We start from the raw sequence: 22,516 nt of genomic DNA, 5'->3' as shown, positions 1-22,516 counted from the left end.
AGAAGCTGATGGATATGTTTGCGGCAGTGTGTCCTGGAGACTACTGAATGTCGCCACATGGAAGCTGGCTGGTGGAAGAGGACTCTGGTGGCGCCTCTGACTCTCCGCATGAGAGCGGCGGGAAAAAAAACCAATTATGTCATTCAGTCAGTGTTGTTTTTTTTGTACTATTTCATGGATTCCTTTGGCAAGGCGGTGTCGTTGGAAGAAGTTGTGCATGTGACCAGCTTCACCTTTTCTTAACTGATGAATAATGTGTCACTTGGACTGTGTAAAGACTGTGCCGTCTATGGGAGGTGGTGTTGGGGATGAATTTTGATATTAACTGTACATACAGTATGTCAATCTGAACAGGACGTCAATGTCTTCACTGAAAAGAGAATACCTTTGTAAGCACTACTTGTCTTCAAAATACAAGGTCTTTTTTAAGAATGGCTTATCTCTTTTGTAAACAGTTTTATTTTCAATTAAGAATCAGGTTGAAGACCTATTTAAAAACAATTGATAGATTTAACAGTTTCATTGTTTAATTCATCGGCAATGTTCGATACTTTACTAATCTACATGAATAAATCAGGAATTTGTATTAAAAATGTCACAGAGCCGAACAGCTTATTACCTGTACTTACTTTCAAAGAACACAAAAAAAAAGTGATACATAGATTTGATCAAACAATAGATATCAGATTAACATGACATTTCTCGTAAAAACTAAACAAAGAGCAACAACACATCCAGGTCAGAATAAACCAAACATATCCAGGTACAATGGAAGCAGAACCTGGAACAATCAGTACTTCAGGCAAACACTTAGAAATGAAACCGGCACGGCTGAAGTACACAGTGCAGTGTACATCATGTGGTGAAATACACAACCTTGTTTATAATGTAGTGATCTTTGGCAGGACTTTGTTCAGCTCAAAACATGGCACCATCAGGGGAAAAACAGAGCATGCAGGCCTCTCTTCACACTCTGGATCTCCCCCTCTTGCTATAAAAAGCACAAAGAAACATTCAGAAAAGACGCCTCGTTAAAATGATCCGTGTCATAAATTCTCTCAGGACTGCATGTTCTCTACAGGCTCTCAAATGAGTGAAGGACACAAAATGAAAGCCAGCCTAATTGGTGTGGTCTAATCTATGCTGAAGGGTCACCTGTGTCGTGTCTACTCACCATCTCGCTGAGGAGTCTGTCCTGAACTGACTTCATGTCATTTCGTATCATGCACATCTGAGAAACAGCAGGCAAAGCAGCAGGGTTTTAGGGGTGGCGACATAGAAGGTGACACAGTCGGGACAAACGGGACGAGTTGACACATGAGACAATGACATAAGCAAAATGTTATTAATGCAACTCAGTGAAAAATCTTCAGACAGACAAGCTGATAGGCAGAGCGATAACGCGCTCTATTAAAAGAAATTGATGAGCTGTGAACAAATATTTTCAGTTCAACACCACCTGAGCTTTGGGTTTACACAACAAATTATATGCTAACACTCGGGCAACACAATGAAGCACATATTAGATGTCAGCTGTGAAGTTTCGGTGTGAGCATCACACCTGGGATGTGAATATTCTCTCCTCATATTCCACACTGTGGCACACGTTAGTCTGGAGGGCTTTCTTCAAGGCCTCATTTCTGGAAGGAAGGCGACCGACAGTCACACAACCAAATGAGGGAGAGGCACAAAAAAGGTGAGAAAACACAAAAGTTTAAGGTAAAGGAAAAATGTTAATATAATATGGGTTAATTACTGATAAACATTAAATACACTATTTTCTAAGGATTGCACTTGGTGTGGAAAATGATTTCTGATTTACTGAGCACTACCACTTGATATCAGTGATTCAGAATCAAACACATTTCTAACTAAGTCTGTTAAAGGACTTTTTTGGCATGTGTAAGTGGCCACAAATAAAGCAGCTAACCCACTTTACATCATCACTTCTTTGAGGTGCTTGTCAGCACTAATTGAGAAATTAATTTGGAACAATTACAAAACTCAACTCAAAACCTCTTTTTAAAATGTATTAGTCTTGATCTTGTCAAGTTAAGAAATAATGTTGAAACTTTCTGACCAGCCTCTCTAATATGTTTGACAGGACACTGATTGGATCATGGTGTTAATTGTCTCCAACGGGAAGCTCATCAGATCGGTCGTGTGTGCGTTACTTGTGTGTGCTTGTGTGTGTGTGTGTGTGTGTGTGTGTGTGTGTGTGTGCACCTTTGTGTGTGACCACCTCTAATCTCAAGCCGGTTGTGGGTTGTTATCATACTATCATACAATACAGCAGTGATCTACACTTTACTGAGTTCACCTTTCTAGTTAAAGCAAGGAAAGAGGCATGTTGTTGAATCTGGATGCTCTATATTAAGACAAGTACCAAATGGCCCTTTGCAGTCAGGACAGCAGGGCCTGGCTGGATAACGGTAGGGAAAAGCTAGCTAAATATCACTGAACTTGCGTATGCATTTTGAAATAAACGCGACACGTACTCAAAGCATGGTTAAAACGAAAGTATATCTTCGTTGTTTGTCATATAAAGAATATGTGTATAATGATAAGTTTGAGGAAGAATTTCTTTTCCAAGCTTTTACATAGTATAGTCTTTGGGTTTAAGCCTGTGGTAACGGCATTGATCAGTGTGGCAGGAATCCCGGCATCAAAATAATAATATGGCTCTTTCAGTGCTGGACAGGGACGGGCATCATCATCGGGGGCATGTACCCCTCCCACATCCATACACATCATCGCGCGCACAGCCCAGACACACACACACACACACAGACACACACACTCTCTCTCTCTCACACACGCCCACACACACACACACACACACACACACACACACACACACACACACACACACACACACACACACACACACACACACACACACACACAGAGGCAGAAATTTCACCTGATGGTTCCCTGCTCCTGGTAGGAATGGAAAGCCACGGCCTGTTTTTTCCAGTACATCTGTGAGAGAACAGAGACCAAACACTAATCAAGAACTGGTTAAATCAACACCAAGAACGCATCATATTTAGTGGCATCCTTATTTAACAGAAACAGAAATGTGGACAGTGTTCCCCATGGGATTTTTGGTGACTCTGGGGGTCGGACCTCTGACTCTCTAGATGGTAACAGGGGAAATTCTGTGCATTTTAAAGTGAAATGCACCAATCTGGTGAACTTTGAGAACAAAATTGCATGCTCTTGTTCTAGCAATGTTGGAATGTTACAAATTAAATTTAGGCTGCTCAAATAATGACCTTAAGTACAATTTTGAGGTACAATTACAAACTAATGCATCCTTGATTATACTCAATGATAAATACCTACTGTAAATCTATTATTTGAAATTGTATTGTATACTCGTAATGCATAATGAGTATACAGCACCCAGGAGGAGCTGACATGACTGACTGAGTGTGTGTTTGAGAGTGAGAAAGACTGAGTTACATACAGTCAGGTCTTTCTCCATGCATTTGAGCACAGTGTCACCCTGCTCCAGATTGTGGATCTCTTTCATGAGGACCGTCTGAACCTGTTTAAGCCTTTGAGCCCTGTGCAGAGGAGGAAATATTAAGTGGAAATCTAAAATATAAGGCAGACAAAAAAAATACAAGGTTTTCAGATTGCAGGGAGGCACAGCAATGTAGACTCTGAGCCTGTAAAACAAACAAATACTTACGTCCCAACAAAGTAAACTTAGAACCGCTTTTGGGAAATAAATACTTGGTATACCTTTTGACTGTATAGTCGTTTTCTCTATGGACCACATTGGTGGGCAACCACCTACTAAACTCTAGCTTAAATAAATAAGGGCAACCATCAAATTCAAAGACCTCATCCACATTGTCGAATTAAGCAAAATATTAAGCCATGACATTGATTTTAGATAACACCAAGCTACACTTCTGTACTCAAACACAACAAATATTGCCTGGCCGACACTCACGTTTCCACCGTTGTCTTACGGCAGCACATCACCTCGCAGGATTTCATAAAGTGATTTATCCTTAAGCGAAACTCTTTCCATAATGTTGTCAGACACATTTAATAACAATCAGAGCATGTCAGTGGCATGAACCAGGACTTTTAATGCACGTAAATGACGATGTTAGCTGGCCCCTTGCAATTCCGCCAGTGGCTGCCATCTACAGCGCTCCACACTCGATCAATTTAAGAAAATGTTGGTGAGTTAACAAACTCAAACATGGGAAAATGTGGTCATGGTAAACACTACCATAGTTTCCCTTTAGGCTATATCTTGATGGTAAAAAGAAACATAAAATGTGCATATTCATTTTGTAATCTATTAGCCAATATGACCAGTGGATGGAAATGTTAGCTTTACAACACTAACGACACGCTAACTGACCTGTATTTGGCAACTTTTGTGTTGAGGCAGGAGACATGTTGTTGGACGGTCTTCAAGGACTGCTTGTTGTAAACTTCCACCATATTATGACGGCTCTGAATTCAAACACATTTAATAGATAATGTTTCAGCTAGGCCATTATTTAAACAACATTTAAGTGGCTCAGGATTACAAAGTGCTCAAGAAAGGTTAGAATAAGACAAAAATATGTCTTTTGAAATTTCTTAAGAAAAAGGGGAACTACATAATGCTGAATGTCTCTTTTGTATTTACATGTGTATCAATGTATGTGTGTGTCCAACCTGGAACTTTTTCTTCAATTCAGAGCTGAATTGCTTGCACAGGTTACTCGGGTTAACAGCAAATTTTGGCAACTCCAAATCCTCATCCACATCTATGTCTCCATCTTCCATGTCAGCCTCCCAGTGACTGGAGCTCATCGTGTAGGAAGAAGACATCACACGGCTCACCTCACCCTCAGCGACTGAGGATGACAGAAAGACCCGCTGATCTGTTAGAGAAAGATCTCCCCAAAAAGTATTATTTAAGTTGTACAGTTTGTAAACAAAAGATTGCATTTATTGTTTGGGAAATTCTAAATGAGAAATATATTGCTGTTGGTATACAGTTATATATATAATTTAATATATAAAAAGTATATCCCACATTATTATTCTAAGACAACTTATCCTTTGTGCTTTTTTGACATTTCTAATTGTGACTGATCACAAGATCTGTTCCTTGACCAAATCACCTGACACTAAATGTGATGTATAGTCGGGCGAAATGGATACCTGTGCCATGAGTTGTGTCTCTGACAGTCTTCTTCTTGATATTCTGATATCCTTTTTTTATTCTTTCCTTCTCAACATTGAAAGTCATATCCTTTGGCTCGCTTTCCTCTTCATCTAGACTACTTTGCTCTGCCCAGTTCTTGACTTGACCACGAGGTCCAGATGCTGAAACATTGAGGAGATGTGTATTGTCTCACGGAGGAGTAATTGCCAATATTAGAGATAAATCAATAAATAAAAAAAACATATTTTAGTACTTAACACTCTCTGTTGTGTTAATTGCGTAGCATGTAAAATGTAAATGACGAGTTAATAAGTAACGTACCACTAAGATTCCTTCTGCGCTCACACAAAATAGATCAAACCAATGTAAACAGTATTGTTGGTTTATGAAATGATGGCAAACATTCCTTGTGTTGTTTAAAATATGGTGACAACACTTAATGGGATTAGTGCATATACATGTTTCAGTTTCACGTATGTATTTCTCTGCAAGAGGCACTGATTTCTTAATGGATATTATTCTACCAGGATAATTGGAAATGCTATTCTATACTGAGTTGACAGCTAATTTACTTTGCAGTTAACTGTTAATTAGCAGTAAAGTAATATGTCTTACAGGACTTGAACAACTTCCTTGGTTTCATCCGAGGAGAGCGCTGTCCTCTTGACTTGCTTTTCTTCCTCTTTTCCTTTTCATCTTCCTCAGAACTACTGGAAAAGGAGACGTTGCGCTTGCGACTGGGTCCTGTAACAAGAACCAATAGTTATAATACATTACCCAGATACGCTTAACATGGGGGTGTTCCTTTAAAGCTGATCAGTGATTTAACCGTGGAGCATCATTTAAGAGAATTCCTACTCACAAAGAATATTTCATTAGATTACATTACACTTTTACATTCAGTCACTTTTTTTTTTTTTACTGAATTCCAACATTGTTTTGGTGTAAAAGAAACCTGGCTTTGAGGATAGACTGTATAGCAAGTGGGAAATCCATTGTACAGCTGTCAACAACCAAACCACAAAAGGCCTTTTACCTGAGAAATGAAGCTGTTCTGACTTTCGATCTCGGTCTGAAGATGGTGTTTCCTGTCAGGATGGACAGTAATGTATTAGTTGTTTGTTTGATTGGCTACAGCTCGGATACAGCAATAACTCACTGTATCATTAGTGGTCTTTCAGTGCTCTCATCCATCTGTCCTCTATCCATCCAATTATAATCATTCAATCATAAAACATAAAGTGTGTTAAAGCCCTACCTCTTTTTTATGAGACACAGCAAGGGCAGCAGCGGGACTGTCCTTAACTCTACTAGTGAGTACTGATGACTGAGTGGATGCAACCCAAGATACTGAAGACACTTTACTGAAGCTGTAATGGCTCCCATGGTTGTCTTCAGGGAACGGAGACTGAGGAGGAGAGGAAATGGAGGCCTTGTCCAGCTCAAGAAGCGTGGATGCCAACAGGGGCCGAGCAGACAGAGAAAAAGGAGATTGAGGTGCCGAGCGTAGACGCTCCTTGATTGGATTCATCTGGAAACAAATAAAGGAATGGAGAGGAACAGAAAGTGATGAGGAAATGATGGACAAAATAAATATGGCCACTCATTTAATGGTTAACTAATCACCATGTAAGTAATAGATTAACCAGTTAAATGAGAAGAACATTTCCAACAATGCATTAAGGGGCACAGATGAAGTGCTGCAGTACTATTATCTGCTCTGCCTTGAGTTAAATAGGTCAATTCAATCATTCCACTTTAATCATTCAGATCATCATGCGCAATTCCAAAGTTTACTACTTAATTACGTTGCATATTTATCTTGGAAAATTTGAATCTCTCAAATGGCCACTTCATGGTTACAATATCCAGTCCTCTTACCGTTTGCAATAAGGGTTTGGCAATTTGAAATTCAATGTAAACAAACTGTTGAAAGAGAGAATCTCAAACTTCAAAAATGTTTTCAGAAGGAAGTGTTACTCCTTTACTTTCTCTGCACACATTTTGTCAACTGGCCTGGGAATTTAAGCCAGCAACGCTTCGGTTACGGATCTACTTGCTTAAATTCTTCGTAACCATTTATTAAGGCCTACAGTCACATAATAATTCACACCTCCATTCACGTCACTCTAGTTATTCTCATGTGATTGTTGCGTGACGTCGATGACTGCCATGTAATGTAAAGGTGTGTGAATCACTTGAAGATGTAAAATACCAGTGAACTCCACACCAGTCATTAGAACTGATGAAGATTCTGAGGTCTATATATAACTATCTCTAAAAGAATTATAATGAATACCACGGACTACTACAACATATTCTCGGCTACACTGCTGTATATGTTTTTGAGGTAAAAGGTAGCATGTCGTATTATGCTACATTAAAAATGTTATTGGAACCTTTAACAAAGAATCCACATATGACAATGGCACCTACATAAGGTGTCAGATACAGTAAGTGTTGTTTTACCTCTGCTGCACGAGGTCCAGAGAGAGCAGCAGGTGCAGGGCTTTGACTGATCGGGGTCAGTGAAGGGAGAGAGGGTACAGACTGGTTGGATCGAGTCTTGGATGAGCTGCGCTTTTTTTCTGCACTGTAGAAAGAGGAGGACCTAAAGCGTCCTTTACTGCTGACTGTTGAGCGAGGTTTGGGTAGCAGCAGGATAGGTGAGGGGGTGTCCTCGTAGAGTGGGTCGGGGGAGGCAGGGAGTGGGGATCCCCGCGGGGTGATGAGAGGGGAGCAGGTCAAACCCAAGGTTGGGGCTGACCTCTCAGCAGCTGTGAGGGTCCAAAATAAGCACAGATGTTCAGGCAGCTGCCCTCAGAAGTTGGACAGGGAATAGAAGGTCAATATATACATGCTTTTCTAAATATCAATTCACAGTTAAGAGTTTAGAGAGCAATAGGGTCATTTATGTAACAGTTTCAAAACTCTCTGCCTTAAAGTGAGTGAAATTGCATCAAGTAAAAGAAACGTAGATAAATACAAAATGTTTTACATTTTTACTGGACGAGAAAAAAATATCTCAAGGCAAAAAGTTAACATACCAAGTAAATGCTTTACATACAATAGGTGTAACAATTAGGTGAAGAAAAATATGTTGTATATGTATCTATCTGATGTATCTATCTTTGCTTTTATTTAATCTTGAGCTAATTAAATAAACATGCAGTATCAGTACACTAAGTGAAAACCAAACATAATCGTGCTACACAATTGTTTCAAACAATATGAACCACTATGACACTGATAGTGACTGATGTCAAAAGAAACGACTGTTATGTAATTGTTGGTGATTGGCTTTCCACAGTCTTACATCTCATATTCTCGATCAAAGGAGGGGACGGAGAGAAGAAGGTCTGGCGGGCAGCCCGGGGATCCTTCAATCTGTTCACTTGTTCTTGGGCAGGGACGACGTTTTTCTTATTTAACTTCCTAGTTTCTGGAAGAACATTCTCAGGCCTCTGCTTCTGAAAAGCAAAGTGTTTTTGTTATCAACAAGCATGAGGACAAATTTGGACCCTAATGTAAAAGCTCAAATTCAAGACCATGACTCCTTCCCAGCTTTATAGCAAAAACGTTGCTAAAAGTTTCTCGAAATGTTTAACTTTTTGGTGTTGACAATATTCAGTGTTCTGTATCTAAATATGTATACTTTTTTACTGAGCTTTTGGGGTGTTTATAATATTTCTACCAGCTATTAATACATTTGCACTGACCAGCAGGTTTGTTATGCATTATTTTAAAACTACATATTGTATATCAGTTGTCCAATACAATGAGGATTTTTATTTTATTTTCTATTTGAGTTTGAGTAACTTAGACACACAACTTAGTACTTTTGAAAAGGTAAGGCGGAAAGACCCAACGACCTTGGCTTTTTCAGATCTGACTCGTTGCTGTCCGATCTTTTGCATGCATTTGCGGATTGCTCTGGATGTGTTTTTTTCTTCTCCTTACCTCTAGAACCTCTAAACAGGACTTCTCAGTCTTCCCGTGCTCGCCTACAAAATATGACTTTTGGCAAAACCAATAAGGAATTGTTTTCAATTCAGCCATGCCGTCAAAATGAGTTACATATTCTACAGAGCTCAGTAAGGGTAGACTGATGAGTAGACTGTCAACAAGCTTTACAGCTGAGAAAAGTTGCCCGTGGCTGAACTTTTCTTCATCATTGTGACAAAAGACAATTTGATTTCGACCCCTTGTTATTTTCCAGCTAGTGTGATCTATTTTTGAAAACAGAAGCTCTAATAACACCGAAGCTTGGGGAACAACTGCATCAACCTGGGGAGTTCAAAGTAAGCTCTGCTGTAGTAGTTTTTGTTATCTTTTGATAGATGCTACCTTAAACATGCCCACAAACTAGATTTGTTTCTCATTAAAATGATGTAACATTATAAATATCAATACCAAAGTCACAGCAAATAAATTGTGAGCACATGGCGGTATGGATATATTCCTTCATATATTCAGGCGTACAGATGCTTTGTGACATGCAGAAAATACAATCACCTGATCACAAAAACATGAGATACAGTATAACCTTAATGAGCTCTACCTTGGAAGTGGGCGGCTGCCCAAACATGGACTCTGACTGGTTGCTATGATGGTTGCTCTCTGGTATCATAGCGCTTTTGGGTTGTCGTTTGCTGGCAGTTTTTTTCTTTGTCTCACGAGCAGCCTCGTGAGTTCTCTCAGCATTCTCCAACTGATTAGCGGAGGAGTACTATTATTATGCAGACAAGAGACAGTATAATTTTAGTCTATTTGCAACAGCACTATAGAACATGTGCGCAAGACATGTGCTCCCAATGACATGCAGTGAATCCCAGCAGTACTGTTGCTTATGCACAAAGTGCGCAAAGTATTTTGCACAGGTGCCCCCAGATACTTTGAATGATTTAACAGCCTGGAAATAAATAACAGCAGAAAGAGGAGGGGGAGGGAGTATCTGTGATACCTTCCATGCACTTGTTTAAGAGAACATTTAGTAAAAAAGTATTATCCTTGCTGAAGTAGTACATCAATTTGCTTGACATTTTCCCACTTTCAGCAGTGTAAGAAAGTGATCAGGATAAGTCTGTTGGATCAAGACAAACCTACTCTTAGGCATCTGCTTACACAATTAGAAAAATGGTTATGTTATTTGTCTTTCAAAAGAGGATAAACAATTATCATACTTAAAAAATAAGAAAGTAACGAGAGTTAAAATATTTTGCCTTGGGAATGGCAGGTATCTCTGACTCCGATAGGCTGTCATCAGTTTCTAGCTCCCTGTAGCTCTTGGTAGAGATGGCTGTAGTTCTCTTGGACCTCCTTCTTGCAACATGCGGTCTATTGGGTGCTGGTGCTGGCTTCACTGCCTTGTTTGGCTGCTCCACTCTCCCCTTCACGTCAGGCCTCTTCTGATTAAACAATGACACACTGTGGCTGACTGGAATATTGCATCAGACTTTAAGAATAGCATCCAAAAAAGAAAAAAGAAACAATACGGTCATACCTTGTTGAGTTTGGTACTGTCCTTTCCAGGTTTTTGAGAGGCCGGGGTAAGATCTGGGAAATCATCTATATTGAAAGAAATACCCTTTTTTAATGAAAATATTGATGTCTTTAAATAATTGTATGCACATTCATTCTTAATGAGATTAATTCCAGATTGTGAGCAGTATGAATGTGTGGCTTTAATGACCTACATGAAGTATGGGGTGACATTGCTCGTGGCTTGACAGGCGCCTGTCTGGAGTATTTGGCAACTTTAGGTTTGGGTTTCCTGCTTGATTCTTTCAGCCAGCTGACATCTGTCGTACTGTAGTCTGTGTCACTAAACAGATGCTTTTTCACATACCGCTTCGCCTGTAACACAGAAGGCAAGGTAGTGGAAGACACATAGAGGAAGATGGTTTATTGGCCAACAGATTATGTATTTCAATGTATTTGTCATTGCAGCATAATAATTTCCCCGAAAGTGACTGTAAGATATGATAACATTTGGAAAGTGGGTATTCCTAGACTACACGAGCACACATGCAGTAAGCATGACTACAAAAATCAAGAGAAAGATACGCACACAGTGTTTCTACTAGTTTCAAGTTTGAATACCTATAATAATACACTACAGTGCAATGAATGTATACTTTTGCCACAGGTTGTCCTTTCTTGGTTGTGCTGGGAAGTGCTGGTGAGTCATGGCTGCAAACAATAAAGGGAATATAAAAACATTTTTTTTAAAGATTCTTACAAAAGGTTACTGTTTCAGAGGCTGCATTTCTTGCATCCACAGGCCATTGTCAACTGTCAGACCTACCTGCTTGATATGGCAGAAGTGTGAGCTAATGTTTTGTTCTTTCCCTAAAGAGCAATAAAACAGACTTAAAATACTACAGTGACATATCAAGTACTCAGGTATAATATAACCAGGTGTCAAAATATCCAATAAATAACATTAATAATATTTACCGTAACACTCAATGGTGCATCAATGTTGAATTCAAAAACATCATTTCTGTACACAAAAATGTAAGCATTAATGACAAACAAAAATACGCTGAAATATCCAATGTTTTAACTGAATTATTGTACCTCTGCCTCGTAGAGTTAGTTGTGGTTTTGCTGTTTGATTTCATTAGGCTTACAGCTTCTGGTAATTCTTTCTATAGCAGATTAGGTTTCATATTTAGTTAATCAAGCAGGAGAAAAGTAACTCAAAATTACCCCTCCATATATGAAGTAACGATCACTTACTTTAGCAGTTGATAACCAGCTCATATTAAAGATAGGCCTATTACAAAAACACAGTTAATAACCGACAACCATGTTAGTAAGGACATTTGTTCATTTCCTACAACATAATGTAGCCCTACAATCATCAATATGTGTACCTGTTGACAAGAGGAGGAATCCAGATCTTGGGGATACTTTTTGCAGTATTTTTTTCTTTGGATTGGGTGTTAATCTCATAATGACTAGAGATGAGCTTCACCATGCTGCCTGCAACTTCTGCATCTCTCTGAATTGAGACAGTAGGTATGAGTCACAATATACAACAATAAAGCCATACAATCAACTGCAAAGGCCCAAAAGCACTGAAAGCGTCTGACGTGCGTTTTTGAAGTAAACGTATTGTTTTAGAGGACCGTATATGCATCACACCTTGTTTTGATTTCAGAGCATCAAATGAGGACCCAGCAGCCTCAGTACCTATCATGTCATTATTTAGCTCACGTGAAAAGATTACAGGTATCTGTAATATACAAAAACGTTGCCTCAATAGTGACCTTTTCCTAAACACTGCTGTTTCTGTGGTGTTGACATTGTAAATCTGATGCTGTAAAGTGCACCGTAGAAGCTTAAAATGATGCCTGTCAAATCAGACTTGTACGTTATTGCTCAGTGTGTTTGGGCCTTAAGATGCTTAAAGCTTACAGAATTCATACCGTCTCTTTGTTTGATAGGCCATTATTGGTTTCAACCTCAACATTAGGTGGAATTCTCTTCTGCACAGCCTTGGCTGTGGAGGTCTTGGCTTGATCCTTGATTACAGCAGCATCTGCCTCTCGTGACATCAGGCGTTTGCTCTTCCCTTTGGCAAGGGCCTTTCTCTGGGTCTGCTGCTCTTTGGAAGTACACAGCACTGAAGCACACGGAACCGCAGAGCTTCTGTCTTTAGAGTCCTCTCTGAGATCAGCCATTTTTCTCTGGGGGGCAAATGGCTCCTGTGGTGCAGGATATTGGTTCTTCTCACTAAGGACCTTCTGCAGGCGCTGGAAGAGTTCGGTATGGAGTTTCTTTTGGTTGGTTGAGCTTGAGCCTGGAAGTGACAATCTCTCTGCTGGTGACGGGCACTCCTGCTGTTGTGCCAAACTTGAACGAGGCTCTAAAGAGAATGAATAGTTTAAAAACTAAATAAAAGTTTGATGACACTAGTTTTTGTTCCGAGCTTATAATATGCAAAACATTTGGTGACGTCTTAGAGATAGTTAAATTATTTCATGACTTCTTTGCCTACCAGGTCTTGGCAGAGAACTGATTTTCTGGGTCGGCATCATTATCATTTCAGAAACTGACATTTTGTTCCAGTTCAAAGTTCTGCAATTTGAACAAAAGAATTGTTAAGATATACACTCATACACATACTGTATAAACACAACTACTCCGATGGCAGTAGATTTACACACAGCATGGAGGTTGTTCACAGTGCTTACATGTTCCTCTCAGTTCTGGGTTGGGTGTCAGGCACAGCACTAGACTCTGTCAGTAAAAAGATCAAGATTATCTGAAGAATAATAATGCAGCTATAGTTACTGGCTGAGCTAAAATCACTACAGCAATAACAATACCCAGAGACTGTTCTTCTCCGTGTCCAGATAGAACCATATCTACCGCTTCTGCCAATGGTATGTTCTGTAGAAAAAGTAGAGAACACAAATGCAACGATATATTTTGCTCCAGAAGGATAGAAGAGAAATTACATTTGGAGGGCAAGTTGGGACCAACAGCCTCAAACATTATCTGGGACTGGAGTCATCAGATTTAATCCTAATAGTTAATACTAATAGTAATTACTAAAAAGATTAAACACAATATTGTTGTGTTTATAGTTCAATCCCAGCATACATGTACACTGGATACAGTTCAGAGCGATTGTGATAAATCAGACAACGGATACTAGCTCAACTTTATTCATAAACATATCAATTCGGTGATTATACCTTTTTGTATTTGCCAACCTTATTCCTATTGGGCTGTTTGGAAGCCATGCTCTGTACAGATGTAGCACTCTGAGACACACAACATGAAAATAATCAAAATCACATTTTGGACTTGCTGAGCTTAAATACAGTATTCAGTATATTTCAAACCTGCTCTGTCGTGCCACGTGCTATTGTGCTGTTAGGTGTGCTATTACTGCAGGTCTTAGCAGATGTACTTAGCGCTCCCAGGTAAACTTTCCCCTGCCCATCACATGAACGAACCATCTCCAGAGATGGCTTCCCTTTGCCTTTGGCTGAAGTGTCAAAAAGAGAAAGAAGAAGAAAAGAACAAAGGCATAATAAGATCAGAGTTGGCAAACCTTTCTTAAATTCATCTTCATGGACAAGACAAAGAAAGAGAGAATAAATACATTATCTTAGTTTGATTTATTGTAAACTAACCATTTTATTAGGACAGGGGTCAGCAACCTTTCCTATCCAAAGAGCCATTTTGCCCTTTTTTCCACACAAAAAAATGTGTCTGGAGCCGCAAAAGCTATTTGATATCACAGCTTCTGGAGTTTTATATATAGTCATAATATATATACAAAAAACTATAGTTTGTCGTATTTATGAAATTATAGAACAAGAATAAGGACATTTTTTGACATTGTATTGCTATTTTACTATTGCTATTTTTTTTATAACGATCAAAACTCTTATGAAGAGGAGATAAAAAATAGTCATGTGTCAGCTACATTAAGGCCCATTAAAAGCACAACTATGCAAACCTTGAATACTGTCTATAAATGTGGTTCATGTGGTAGAGCAGGGGTGCCCAATACGTCGATCGCGATCTACCAGTCGATCGCGGAGGTAGTGCGGGTAGATCGCATGCCATTTAAAAAATAATAATAATTAAAAAAAATTTAAAAAAACTTTAGCGACAAAACCCAGCTCCCAGTGTGCAAATTAATGTCAATCACTACGGACGCTGCGCCCGCAATGGTTGGCCGCTTGAATGGATGTATTGCCAAGTACAGGGAGATGTTTTCCCCAACTTCCTTAATTACCACTGCATAATACACCAACAAGCATTATGCGCTGCAACGCTAAACATGAAAGAGATCACGGATGTGGCAACAAAGATCGTCTAATCGAGCGAGAGCTCTTCAAAGACGGATGTTCTGTGCGCATCTGGAGAAGGACTGCAGCCACTCTGACTTCCTGCTGAAACACTGATGTGAGATGGCTTATAGAGCTCTGTCCGGAGATACAGGAGTTTCTCCATGTTGTTAAACATGGAGAATACAACCAACTAAGAGCATGTCAATATGCTCACGTTTCTGAATTACAATTTAAAATGTGTGTAAATTGTGTGTTCCCCTAAAGGAGGGAGCAGCAAGACGTGGGCCTGTAATGAGTCATTTTGATTTACTTTTAAACCCTTGCGCTTTAATTATCGGGTAGGATGGACAATTTTTTTAAACTTTTGGACTTTGAATGGCACTTGCAGTTTGCAAATTCCAACATTTTGAGTTACTATTCTTAATTTGCTATGGGAAATAGTCATTAGATTAGTCGATTAATCGAAAAAATAGTCGATAGATTTATGAAAATAATCGTTAGTTGCAGCCCTAGAGTCAGCCTTTTCCCACATGAAAAAGATTAAGTCCAAACACCGTTCCACCATGACTGATGACCATTTGGTCTGCCTGACGCTGACTACCAGCAGCTACTGTCCGGACTATGCAACCCTCCTGGTTCCATGCAGTGAAGTCATCAGAGCAAAATGTAATGACCAAAAATTTACAAAATTGTATTGTGTCATAAGGGTTCATGCAGTTATGCAAGGTACACCAATATTGTAAATATAAAGTATACTCTGTATATTTATACATTAATAATGCTTTATATAGATATAAGCATTATTAATGTAGGTAGATCTTTTTGACTTGGTCATTTTAAAAGTAGCTCGTGAGCCAAAAAAGTGTGGGCACCCCTGTGGTAGAGTGTTCGCCCTGTAATCACAAGGTAGCAGGTTTGATCCCTGTCTTCACGTGAGTTTTACATTTTAAACGCATCTTTTGCTACGTGAGCTCCGCAAACGGAAGAGGACGGATTCGTCTTTACTAGCGGACGCCTCAGTGTCTCATGAGCTGCCACAGAACCAGCAGCAGTAGTTGAGTCTGGAGACTTGATCAGCTTCCTGAAAGTATAGTTACTTTGCTCAGTTTACTGCAGCAGTTGAGGAATCGCTCTTCTGCAGCTTGACACCTTTCAGCAGATGATTGTTCTGGAAGAGTCTTTCAACATTAAATGTTTTGTTGTTTGCTAATTTCTCGCCACATATCAAGCAGACAGGTCAGCAGCATCGTTGGCAGTGAAAGCAAATTAATACGTCCACGCAGAATTAAACGCTCCACTTTCCTCCGTGACTTTTCTTTTTTATTTATTTATCCGTTGATAGTTTAGCGAGGGCGGGGCTCTGAATCACGAGTAGCCACCTGCAGGGAAAGAGGCTTGACAGCTACCTGACAGGATGTGACGCACATTTTAGTTAAAGAAATATTTAAACATTTATTTAGATTTTTAGTGACCCAATATTACCTAAAACTCCAAGATAAGAGGAATTCCCTTTGAAAGTGTTTCCACTGGGCAAAAAAAAAAGAATAAAATAAAAACGTCTTTTTTTTTTTCTTTTTTAAAAGCCTCTGGGAGCCGCAACAGACGGGCTAAAGAGCCGCATGCGGCTCCGGAGCCGCGGGTTGCCGACCCCTGTATTAGGATGTATCCTTATGCTGCGTTCACACCAAACGCGTTGCGAATTTGACGCACAAGTAGATTACATGCAAAGTCAATGCACAGACACAGTAGGTTGCGAAAAAGCGAATTTTCCGCCGGGCGGTGCCACGTTTTGCCGCGTTTTCCAACTCTGGCGAAGAAATCGCGTGGCGCTGAGGATAATATTATGAACCCAGACACGATGGAGTTTGATGTTCCACCGTATATGGAATGTACATGTATATACAAGTATAAAGCAGAACAGCAGATATAAATATATATGTATGAACAAGTAAATAAACAATATAAAATGCAGCACAAACAAACTGATTGATTAATTAAATGATTGATTCCATCGTAAACAAGCTTAATTGTTATAATTGTTTTTAGTGAAATTTATATTATTTCACTAATTTCAATTGGTGTGACAGCAATTCTGGACAATTTCTGGGGACACCCACCTGAGGACATAACAGCGGAGAGGGAACTCGCGCCATGCATACTTCCTCCTGCACTGTTGCTGATGAATGTGGTAGACTCTGACAACCTCATCTTGGCTGAGGTCTCCATCTGGATGGAAAATCAGAATGTGTCTGTGTCAATGGTCAATTTAAATGTAATACTAAAAGAATAACTCAAACTAAAAGGTTTTAAACAAAAATAATAGCAGAAGATCACCAGCAGAATGGAAATATTGAAATTCTACATTGAATAGGGTCCAATGTCTCGAGTGTCAACAATTCCTCGGTTGGGAAAATATTGGCCAGCAAAAGGCTTAAACCTGATACTGCTGGTTCCTTTGTCCTTTGCGCCACCTAGTGGCCTTGACTGTTTGTTGTTAAGGCGTTGTATTGTCTGAAAGGCTGCAACTGCAACCAAAATTGCACTTTTTTAGTGATATATTAAAATCCTAACTTATTTTGTATGTAGCCATAACACAGAATGGAAGAGTTGTTGCAAAGTACATTCATCAATTCACCACTAATGACTAATGTAAAGCCTTCTTTACAATTACTTAATTTTCTTTTATCTGAAACAATCCCATCATTTGTAGGCATAAAACATAGCGGTGCTATATAATGTATTGTTACATTAAATCACTTAGAACTTAAAACTAAATAGAGTAATACCTGGACTAAACTATTGGTCTGTCTTGTCTTCCATTTATTGTACTCTGAGTAAGAAGAACATTTTTATATTTTAACTAATGAATTGGCATCCATTACTACTGTAACCACAAATGAGCTAGATTAAATATAGGATACAAAACTGTTTCACCTGCACAATTGCAGACTGGGCAGGTTGCTGGTAGGGTGCAGTATCTTTCTCATTTTCACCAAGGGACATCTGACTCTCTGGAACAACCTGCGTGGAGAGCGGTATGCAATATGAACACACAAATGCTGTCATGCTGATGTGTTTCTACCAGCAAAACAATGATTTTGTCTGTAGCAATATCCCATTTACTGAACATAACTTACACCTTGTATCCTGACAATGTGATCCAAGCTGATCTCAAAATTAGCCAGTCCCATCCACAAATAGGCACCCGCCCCAACCGTTCTCCGTTTAATACATTTGGACATTTGTCATGACATTCATTGATCACATCATAGCTGAATATTGAGAACATTGTGTGAACAGAGAATTCTTTACCTGGGAGATGTTGTCTGTCATAATTCTAACTGTAGTCTTTACTACCGATTTGCCCATCTTCCCCACAAAGCCCTGACAGGAAGAGACGCTTGTTAAATTAAAAGTTCCAAGTTCTTTTCAATATCATTATTGTATCTAGAACATGTAATAGTTGTGTATTTTGGTGCTACAGGAAAAACAAGTATTTTTTTGAAAATGTTGTGGTCATTATGGATAGAGTAAATAAGCCATGACGTACTTTGTTTTTGCAGTGTCCATAGACAGTACAAGCAGCCTGCAGGATGTCCAGGGAGGAGCTGAAGTGGATGGAAAGACTCGATCCTTCTATCTCACCCACAACTATCACCTCTGACAACAGTAACTGCAAGACTTTCCTCTTGCCCTCCTCTGGAAATAAAAAAAACACACAAATATTGAAAAGACATGGCCAGTCACATGACGTGAATCAAAAAGAGGATGATATCTTCTTGAAGTTTAGTGCTCTTGGTTAATTTTGTATGCATGCTTACTTACTACATATACACACACATATATATATATATATATATATATATATATATATATACACAAACACACTAATATACTGTATGTATTCCATTCATTTAACTTATGTATTCCTTATTACGTGAATTCCTTTTGGAATGTTGTTGTTGAGGACCAAAAAAAAAAGATTACCACTAATTACTACAACTACTACAGGTTAACATTAGCAGCTAGAGGAAGAACAACAAATACAGTGGTCTCTGTTTTGACTACCTGTAACAGTGTAGCTTTGGACTTCATTCTCATTGATACATATTGTTTCCCATTGGCCCTCCTACACGAAAAGGAAAGGACTCCATGTTAAAAATCTGACAGATTTACATTTTATGTGTATTATGTAAATGTTGCACTTTGACTTAAATTATAATAAATGATTGTGAGGTACCTGTGCTTCTCCACCAGAGAAAGAGAAGTAAAAGGAGATGCTGTGGCTGCCAAGGTTGAAGTCAATCCAAAATTCTTCCAGCTTCTCATCAGCAGGCATCAGCAGCTAACAACAAAACCACAATCCAACATCTGAAAATACACTTATAAACTATTAACAAACAGTTAATTGTACCACACAGACAATGGGTTCTTGATAAATGCTATAGCATTGCCTTGAATGTGCTGTCATACTGAGACATCTATTTTTGTTACCTTTTTTAAATTAACCATATAAATCCTGTTGATACTGACCTCATGCTTGTCCAGAAAAACCTCCAAACAAGGATAGGAGTACACTCTATAGTGCAGAGAGGACATAGTGATTATGTGCACAGAATTACACAAAGGTTTTAGTATGAAAGCATGATACATCACCAGGTAAAAAGGCAGCACTATGACCAAAGCACAGCTAGATGTAAGGGTGTGAGACAACAGTTCAAATAGTCCTAACCCTAAAGGCCTCTCACGTTCCCCAGACCATGGCTGCAGTCGCAATCATCTTTTTTGTTTAGCAAGGTTCCTAACTGAGTAAAATGACCTGGAAGGATCGAAGTGGCAGCCATGATAAGAGCTAGACTAATTCTCTTCATGCTAAGGAAAGGTGCTTCGATGCCTTCTTATCTCCTAGGCAACACGGCGCCATCCTTTACAAAAGGACGATAATGCATTTCATTGCAGCAGCAACATTTAAATGGTCGCACCATTTGGCTGTCAAGAACATCTGCAGTCGCTCTTTCAATTGTAAATTGAAAACATCCTTCTTAGGGTGTGTGATTTAATTTTGGACTATCCTTAATTGAATGGTATAGTATTGATCTACTCATTTTCTAATTGTTATAAAGTTGCTTAAAAAGAAAATAGATCTGCCATTGCATCGTGTAAGTGCTGTTGGATTCTGTTAGCATTGCGGTTGTTTTTGTCCTTATGAATTGTCTTGCACATCTTTCCGTTACCTCATGGCATGTTCCATCAAAATCAAAACCAAGGAAAAGTGGTTAGGAAAAGACATTAGTACATAATTTTTTTGACTATTCGACTGCAGCCCATGTCTTGGGTGGCACTGTGTTATGGTTATTGTTTACCTTCTCCCGTCTCCCTGCATCCCATTCACCAAGTTCAGAAACTTGCGACAATCCTGAAATATATTGAAATATTATATTAAATTATATGTAGTTAAGCTCCTGTTGTGGTGTTATTACAATACAATACCATTGTAGTACAAAATAATATAAATGCAAATGAAAGGCAAAAGTGATGCACTTTGATAAAATTGCATGCTTTACCGTCTCAAACTCAGAATCTTTGATCTTGACTAGGGCACTGGCCACATGCTCCATGCTGAACCATCGATCTGCCAGTTTCTTCCTCTGGTCAGGAGTGGCCATTCTGCACAATGCCTCCATCAGGGCTGTCTGCAAGTCGTAATCTGACGCAGAAAAAGTGTGTTGTACATTTTGTGTCCATGTATGGTGGAACTATTCAAAAAAGATACTTACCACCACCCTTCAATATCTGACCAGCCAACTTCATCCTGAAGAAATGTAGTGAACAAGCAAAAGTTCAAGAGTGTGTGGTTCAAAAGTGAATAATAATTATCCTTACTATGAGGAAACTACCATGACATACATGATATCTGAAGCCTCCTTTGATGTGAGAATCTTCCTCTCTTTCTTAAGCTCCATTGGGATCTTGTCCAGAATTAAGTTAAATTTACGAATTGCCTGTTCGGACATGGTTTGCAAATTAATTTATGAACAAAGACATGATTGACAGTTTGTATAGCTATTCCAAAAAAGGATTTATCAAAACCATTTCAAACCTCTTTTTGGATCAGGATGTAGATCCTGGGGTCTACTGCCAATTGACCAACGGGGTACAGGAAGGACTCTGTGGTTTTGCATGTTCCTGCAGAGAGAAAAACATAAGGTGGTCCTAAGAGGCTCATTCAATATGATGAAATGCTTATTAGAATATATTTCCACACACACAATAACTGTGTTGGATAACTAAAGAAGTTCTTAAACATTCAGCAATTTAAGTTTCCATATACTCTATACTTGGGTCCTAAAAAGGGCTAACTGAAGATGAAACACATACTGAGGACAAATAAGGAAAAGATAATGTACAAGCATACCCTCTTTGCATGCTTCATGAACCACCTGTAAGAAGGAGGTAAGAAATATGTTTATAATATGGACACTAAGGTGAATGGTCCATAGGTATATTATACAAGGTGCGTTTTACTGTTTGACATCAGCTCACCATTAAGGCATCAAAGAATTCCTCAGACAGATTGAGCAAGGTCTCATCCCATTGCGGGCCAAACTCGATCCACAGTTGCTTGCATTTCCCAAACCACTGTACCATGTGCACAAAACCAGGTTTAATAAACAACTGACTAAGCCATTTTACATGTTCCGCAGTACTCACACGTGTGTATTACATGTATACTTATCTTTTTCAGCAGGCCTTGAGCTATTAATCTTGACAGCCCTTGACCACCACCAGGTAGTTTCAGGTGTTTCCCATACTTGTAAAGGATAGCAAAACCCAAACTGGCTGACTTGGAATCTTTTTTATCCAAACTCTAAATAAACAATAAAGATATGGTTTAATTAAACCCACACAACAGAGCAATGTGGCATATTGAGTGTACTGGTATACATCTTACCCTGCTAACAAGTGTATCCAATTTGGGGAGAAACTTTGCGGAACATGTTATGGGGGTCCCTTCATAGATGTTCCTTTGCAAGAATACATCTAGTGCTTGGACATCCCCACTCTTTAGCACGTCATCGATGACTTTCTCCAACTGCATATGAAAAGGGTTCATCAGTTAACTTTTCACCACTTTTACAACATACAATATGTAAGTTAAGTAACGCTACGTTACGGGACAGGAATGGTAACTTGTTCTTTGTTTAGTTTTTTACAGGTTTGCATTCCCACCTGAGTGTCGTGCCTCGGTGCCATTTCTCCTTTCGAGAAACAGCTTTACTGCCGCTTGGCTCCTGCCGTCTTCAACAAGGCTGTAAAAGGTAAATTACAAACTATAAAGGTAACGTCAAACAACATGCCATCTAACGTCACTTGCGCGTGAATTAACTCAATACTACTATAAGGTTAAATAAAGTTATTTGCTGACCTAACGTTAACGTTATTTATGCAGTGTATCAAAGGCCATGTGCGGGTTGAAATGTACGACAGACAGTCCGACCGACAGCCT

The 22,516-nt window shown here is 39.1% G+C and overlaps 1 protein-coding gene across 1 annotated transcript; it reads right to left on the bottom strand.

The window, feature by feature from the left end:
• Nucleotides 1–934: 934 nt before the first annotated feature.
• sycp2 (synaptonemal complex protein 2) lies at nt 935–22,263 on the bottom strand (the record flags this gene model as incomplete). The annotated part of the gene is made up of 40 exons (XM_079225825.1): nt 935–991; nt 1,175–1,231; nt 1,562–1,640; nt 2,924–2,982; nt 3,473–3,572; nt 4,391–4,485; nt 4,693–4,874; nt 5,185–5,349; nt 5,804–5,932; nt 6,225–6,276; nt 6,540–6,719; nt 7,658–7,965; nt 8,505–8,658; nt 9,750–9,899; nt 10,411–10,596; nt 10,692–10,756; nt 10,885–11,044; nt 11,326–11,380; nt 12,070–12,197; nt 12,625–13,064; nt 13,528–13,591; nt 13,900–13,968; nt 14,050–14,195; nt 17,127–17,235; nt 17,944–18,030; nt 18,322–18,393; nt 18,560–18,708; nt 19,078–19,138; nt 19,250–19,354; nt 19,543–19,588; nt 20,373–20,425; nt 20,574–20,716; nt 20,787–20,821; nt 20,917–21,011; nt 21,110–21,195; nt 21,425–21,449; nt 21,553–21,648; nt 21,734–21,877; nt 21,962–22,102; nt 22,240–22,263. 40 exons carry the CDS (start codon nt 22,261–22,263, stop codon nt 935–937), a joined length of 4,551 nt encoding a protein of 1,516 aa, XP_079081951.1.
• Between the last annotated feature and the right edge of the window lie 253 nt (nt 22,264–22,516).

Source organism: Taurulus bubalis, assembly GCF_910589615.1.
Source record: "Taurulus bubalis genome assembly, chromosome: 11".
Classification (NCBI taxonomy): domain Eukaryota; kingdom Metazoa; phylum Chordata; class Actinopteri; order Perciformes; family Cottidae; genus Taurulus; species Taurulus bubalis.
The sequence above is the reverse complement of the archived record's forward strand: the minus strand, read 5'-3'. Positions and strand labels throughout refer to the sequence as shown.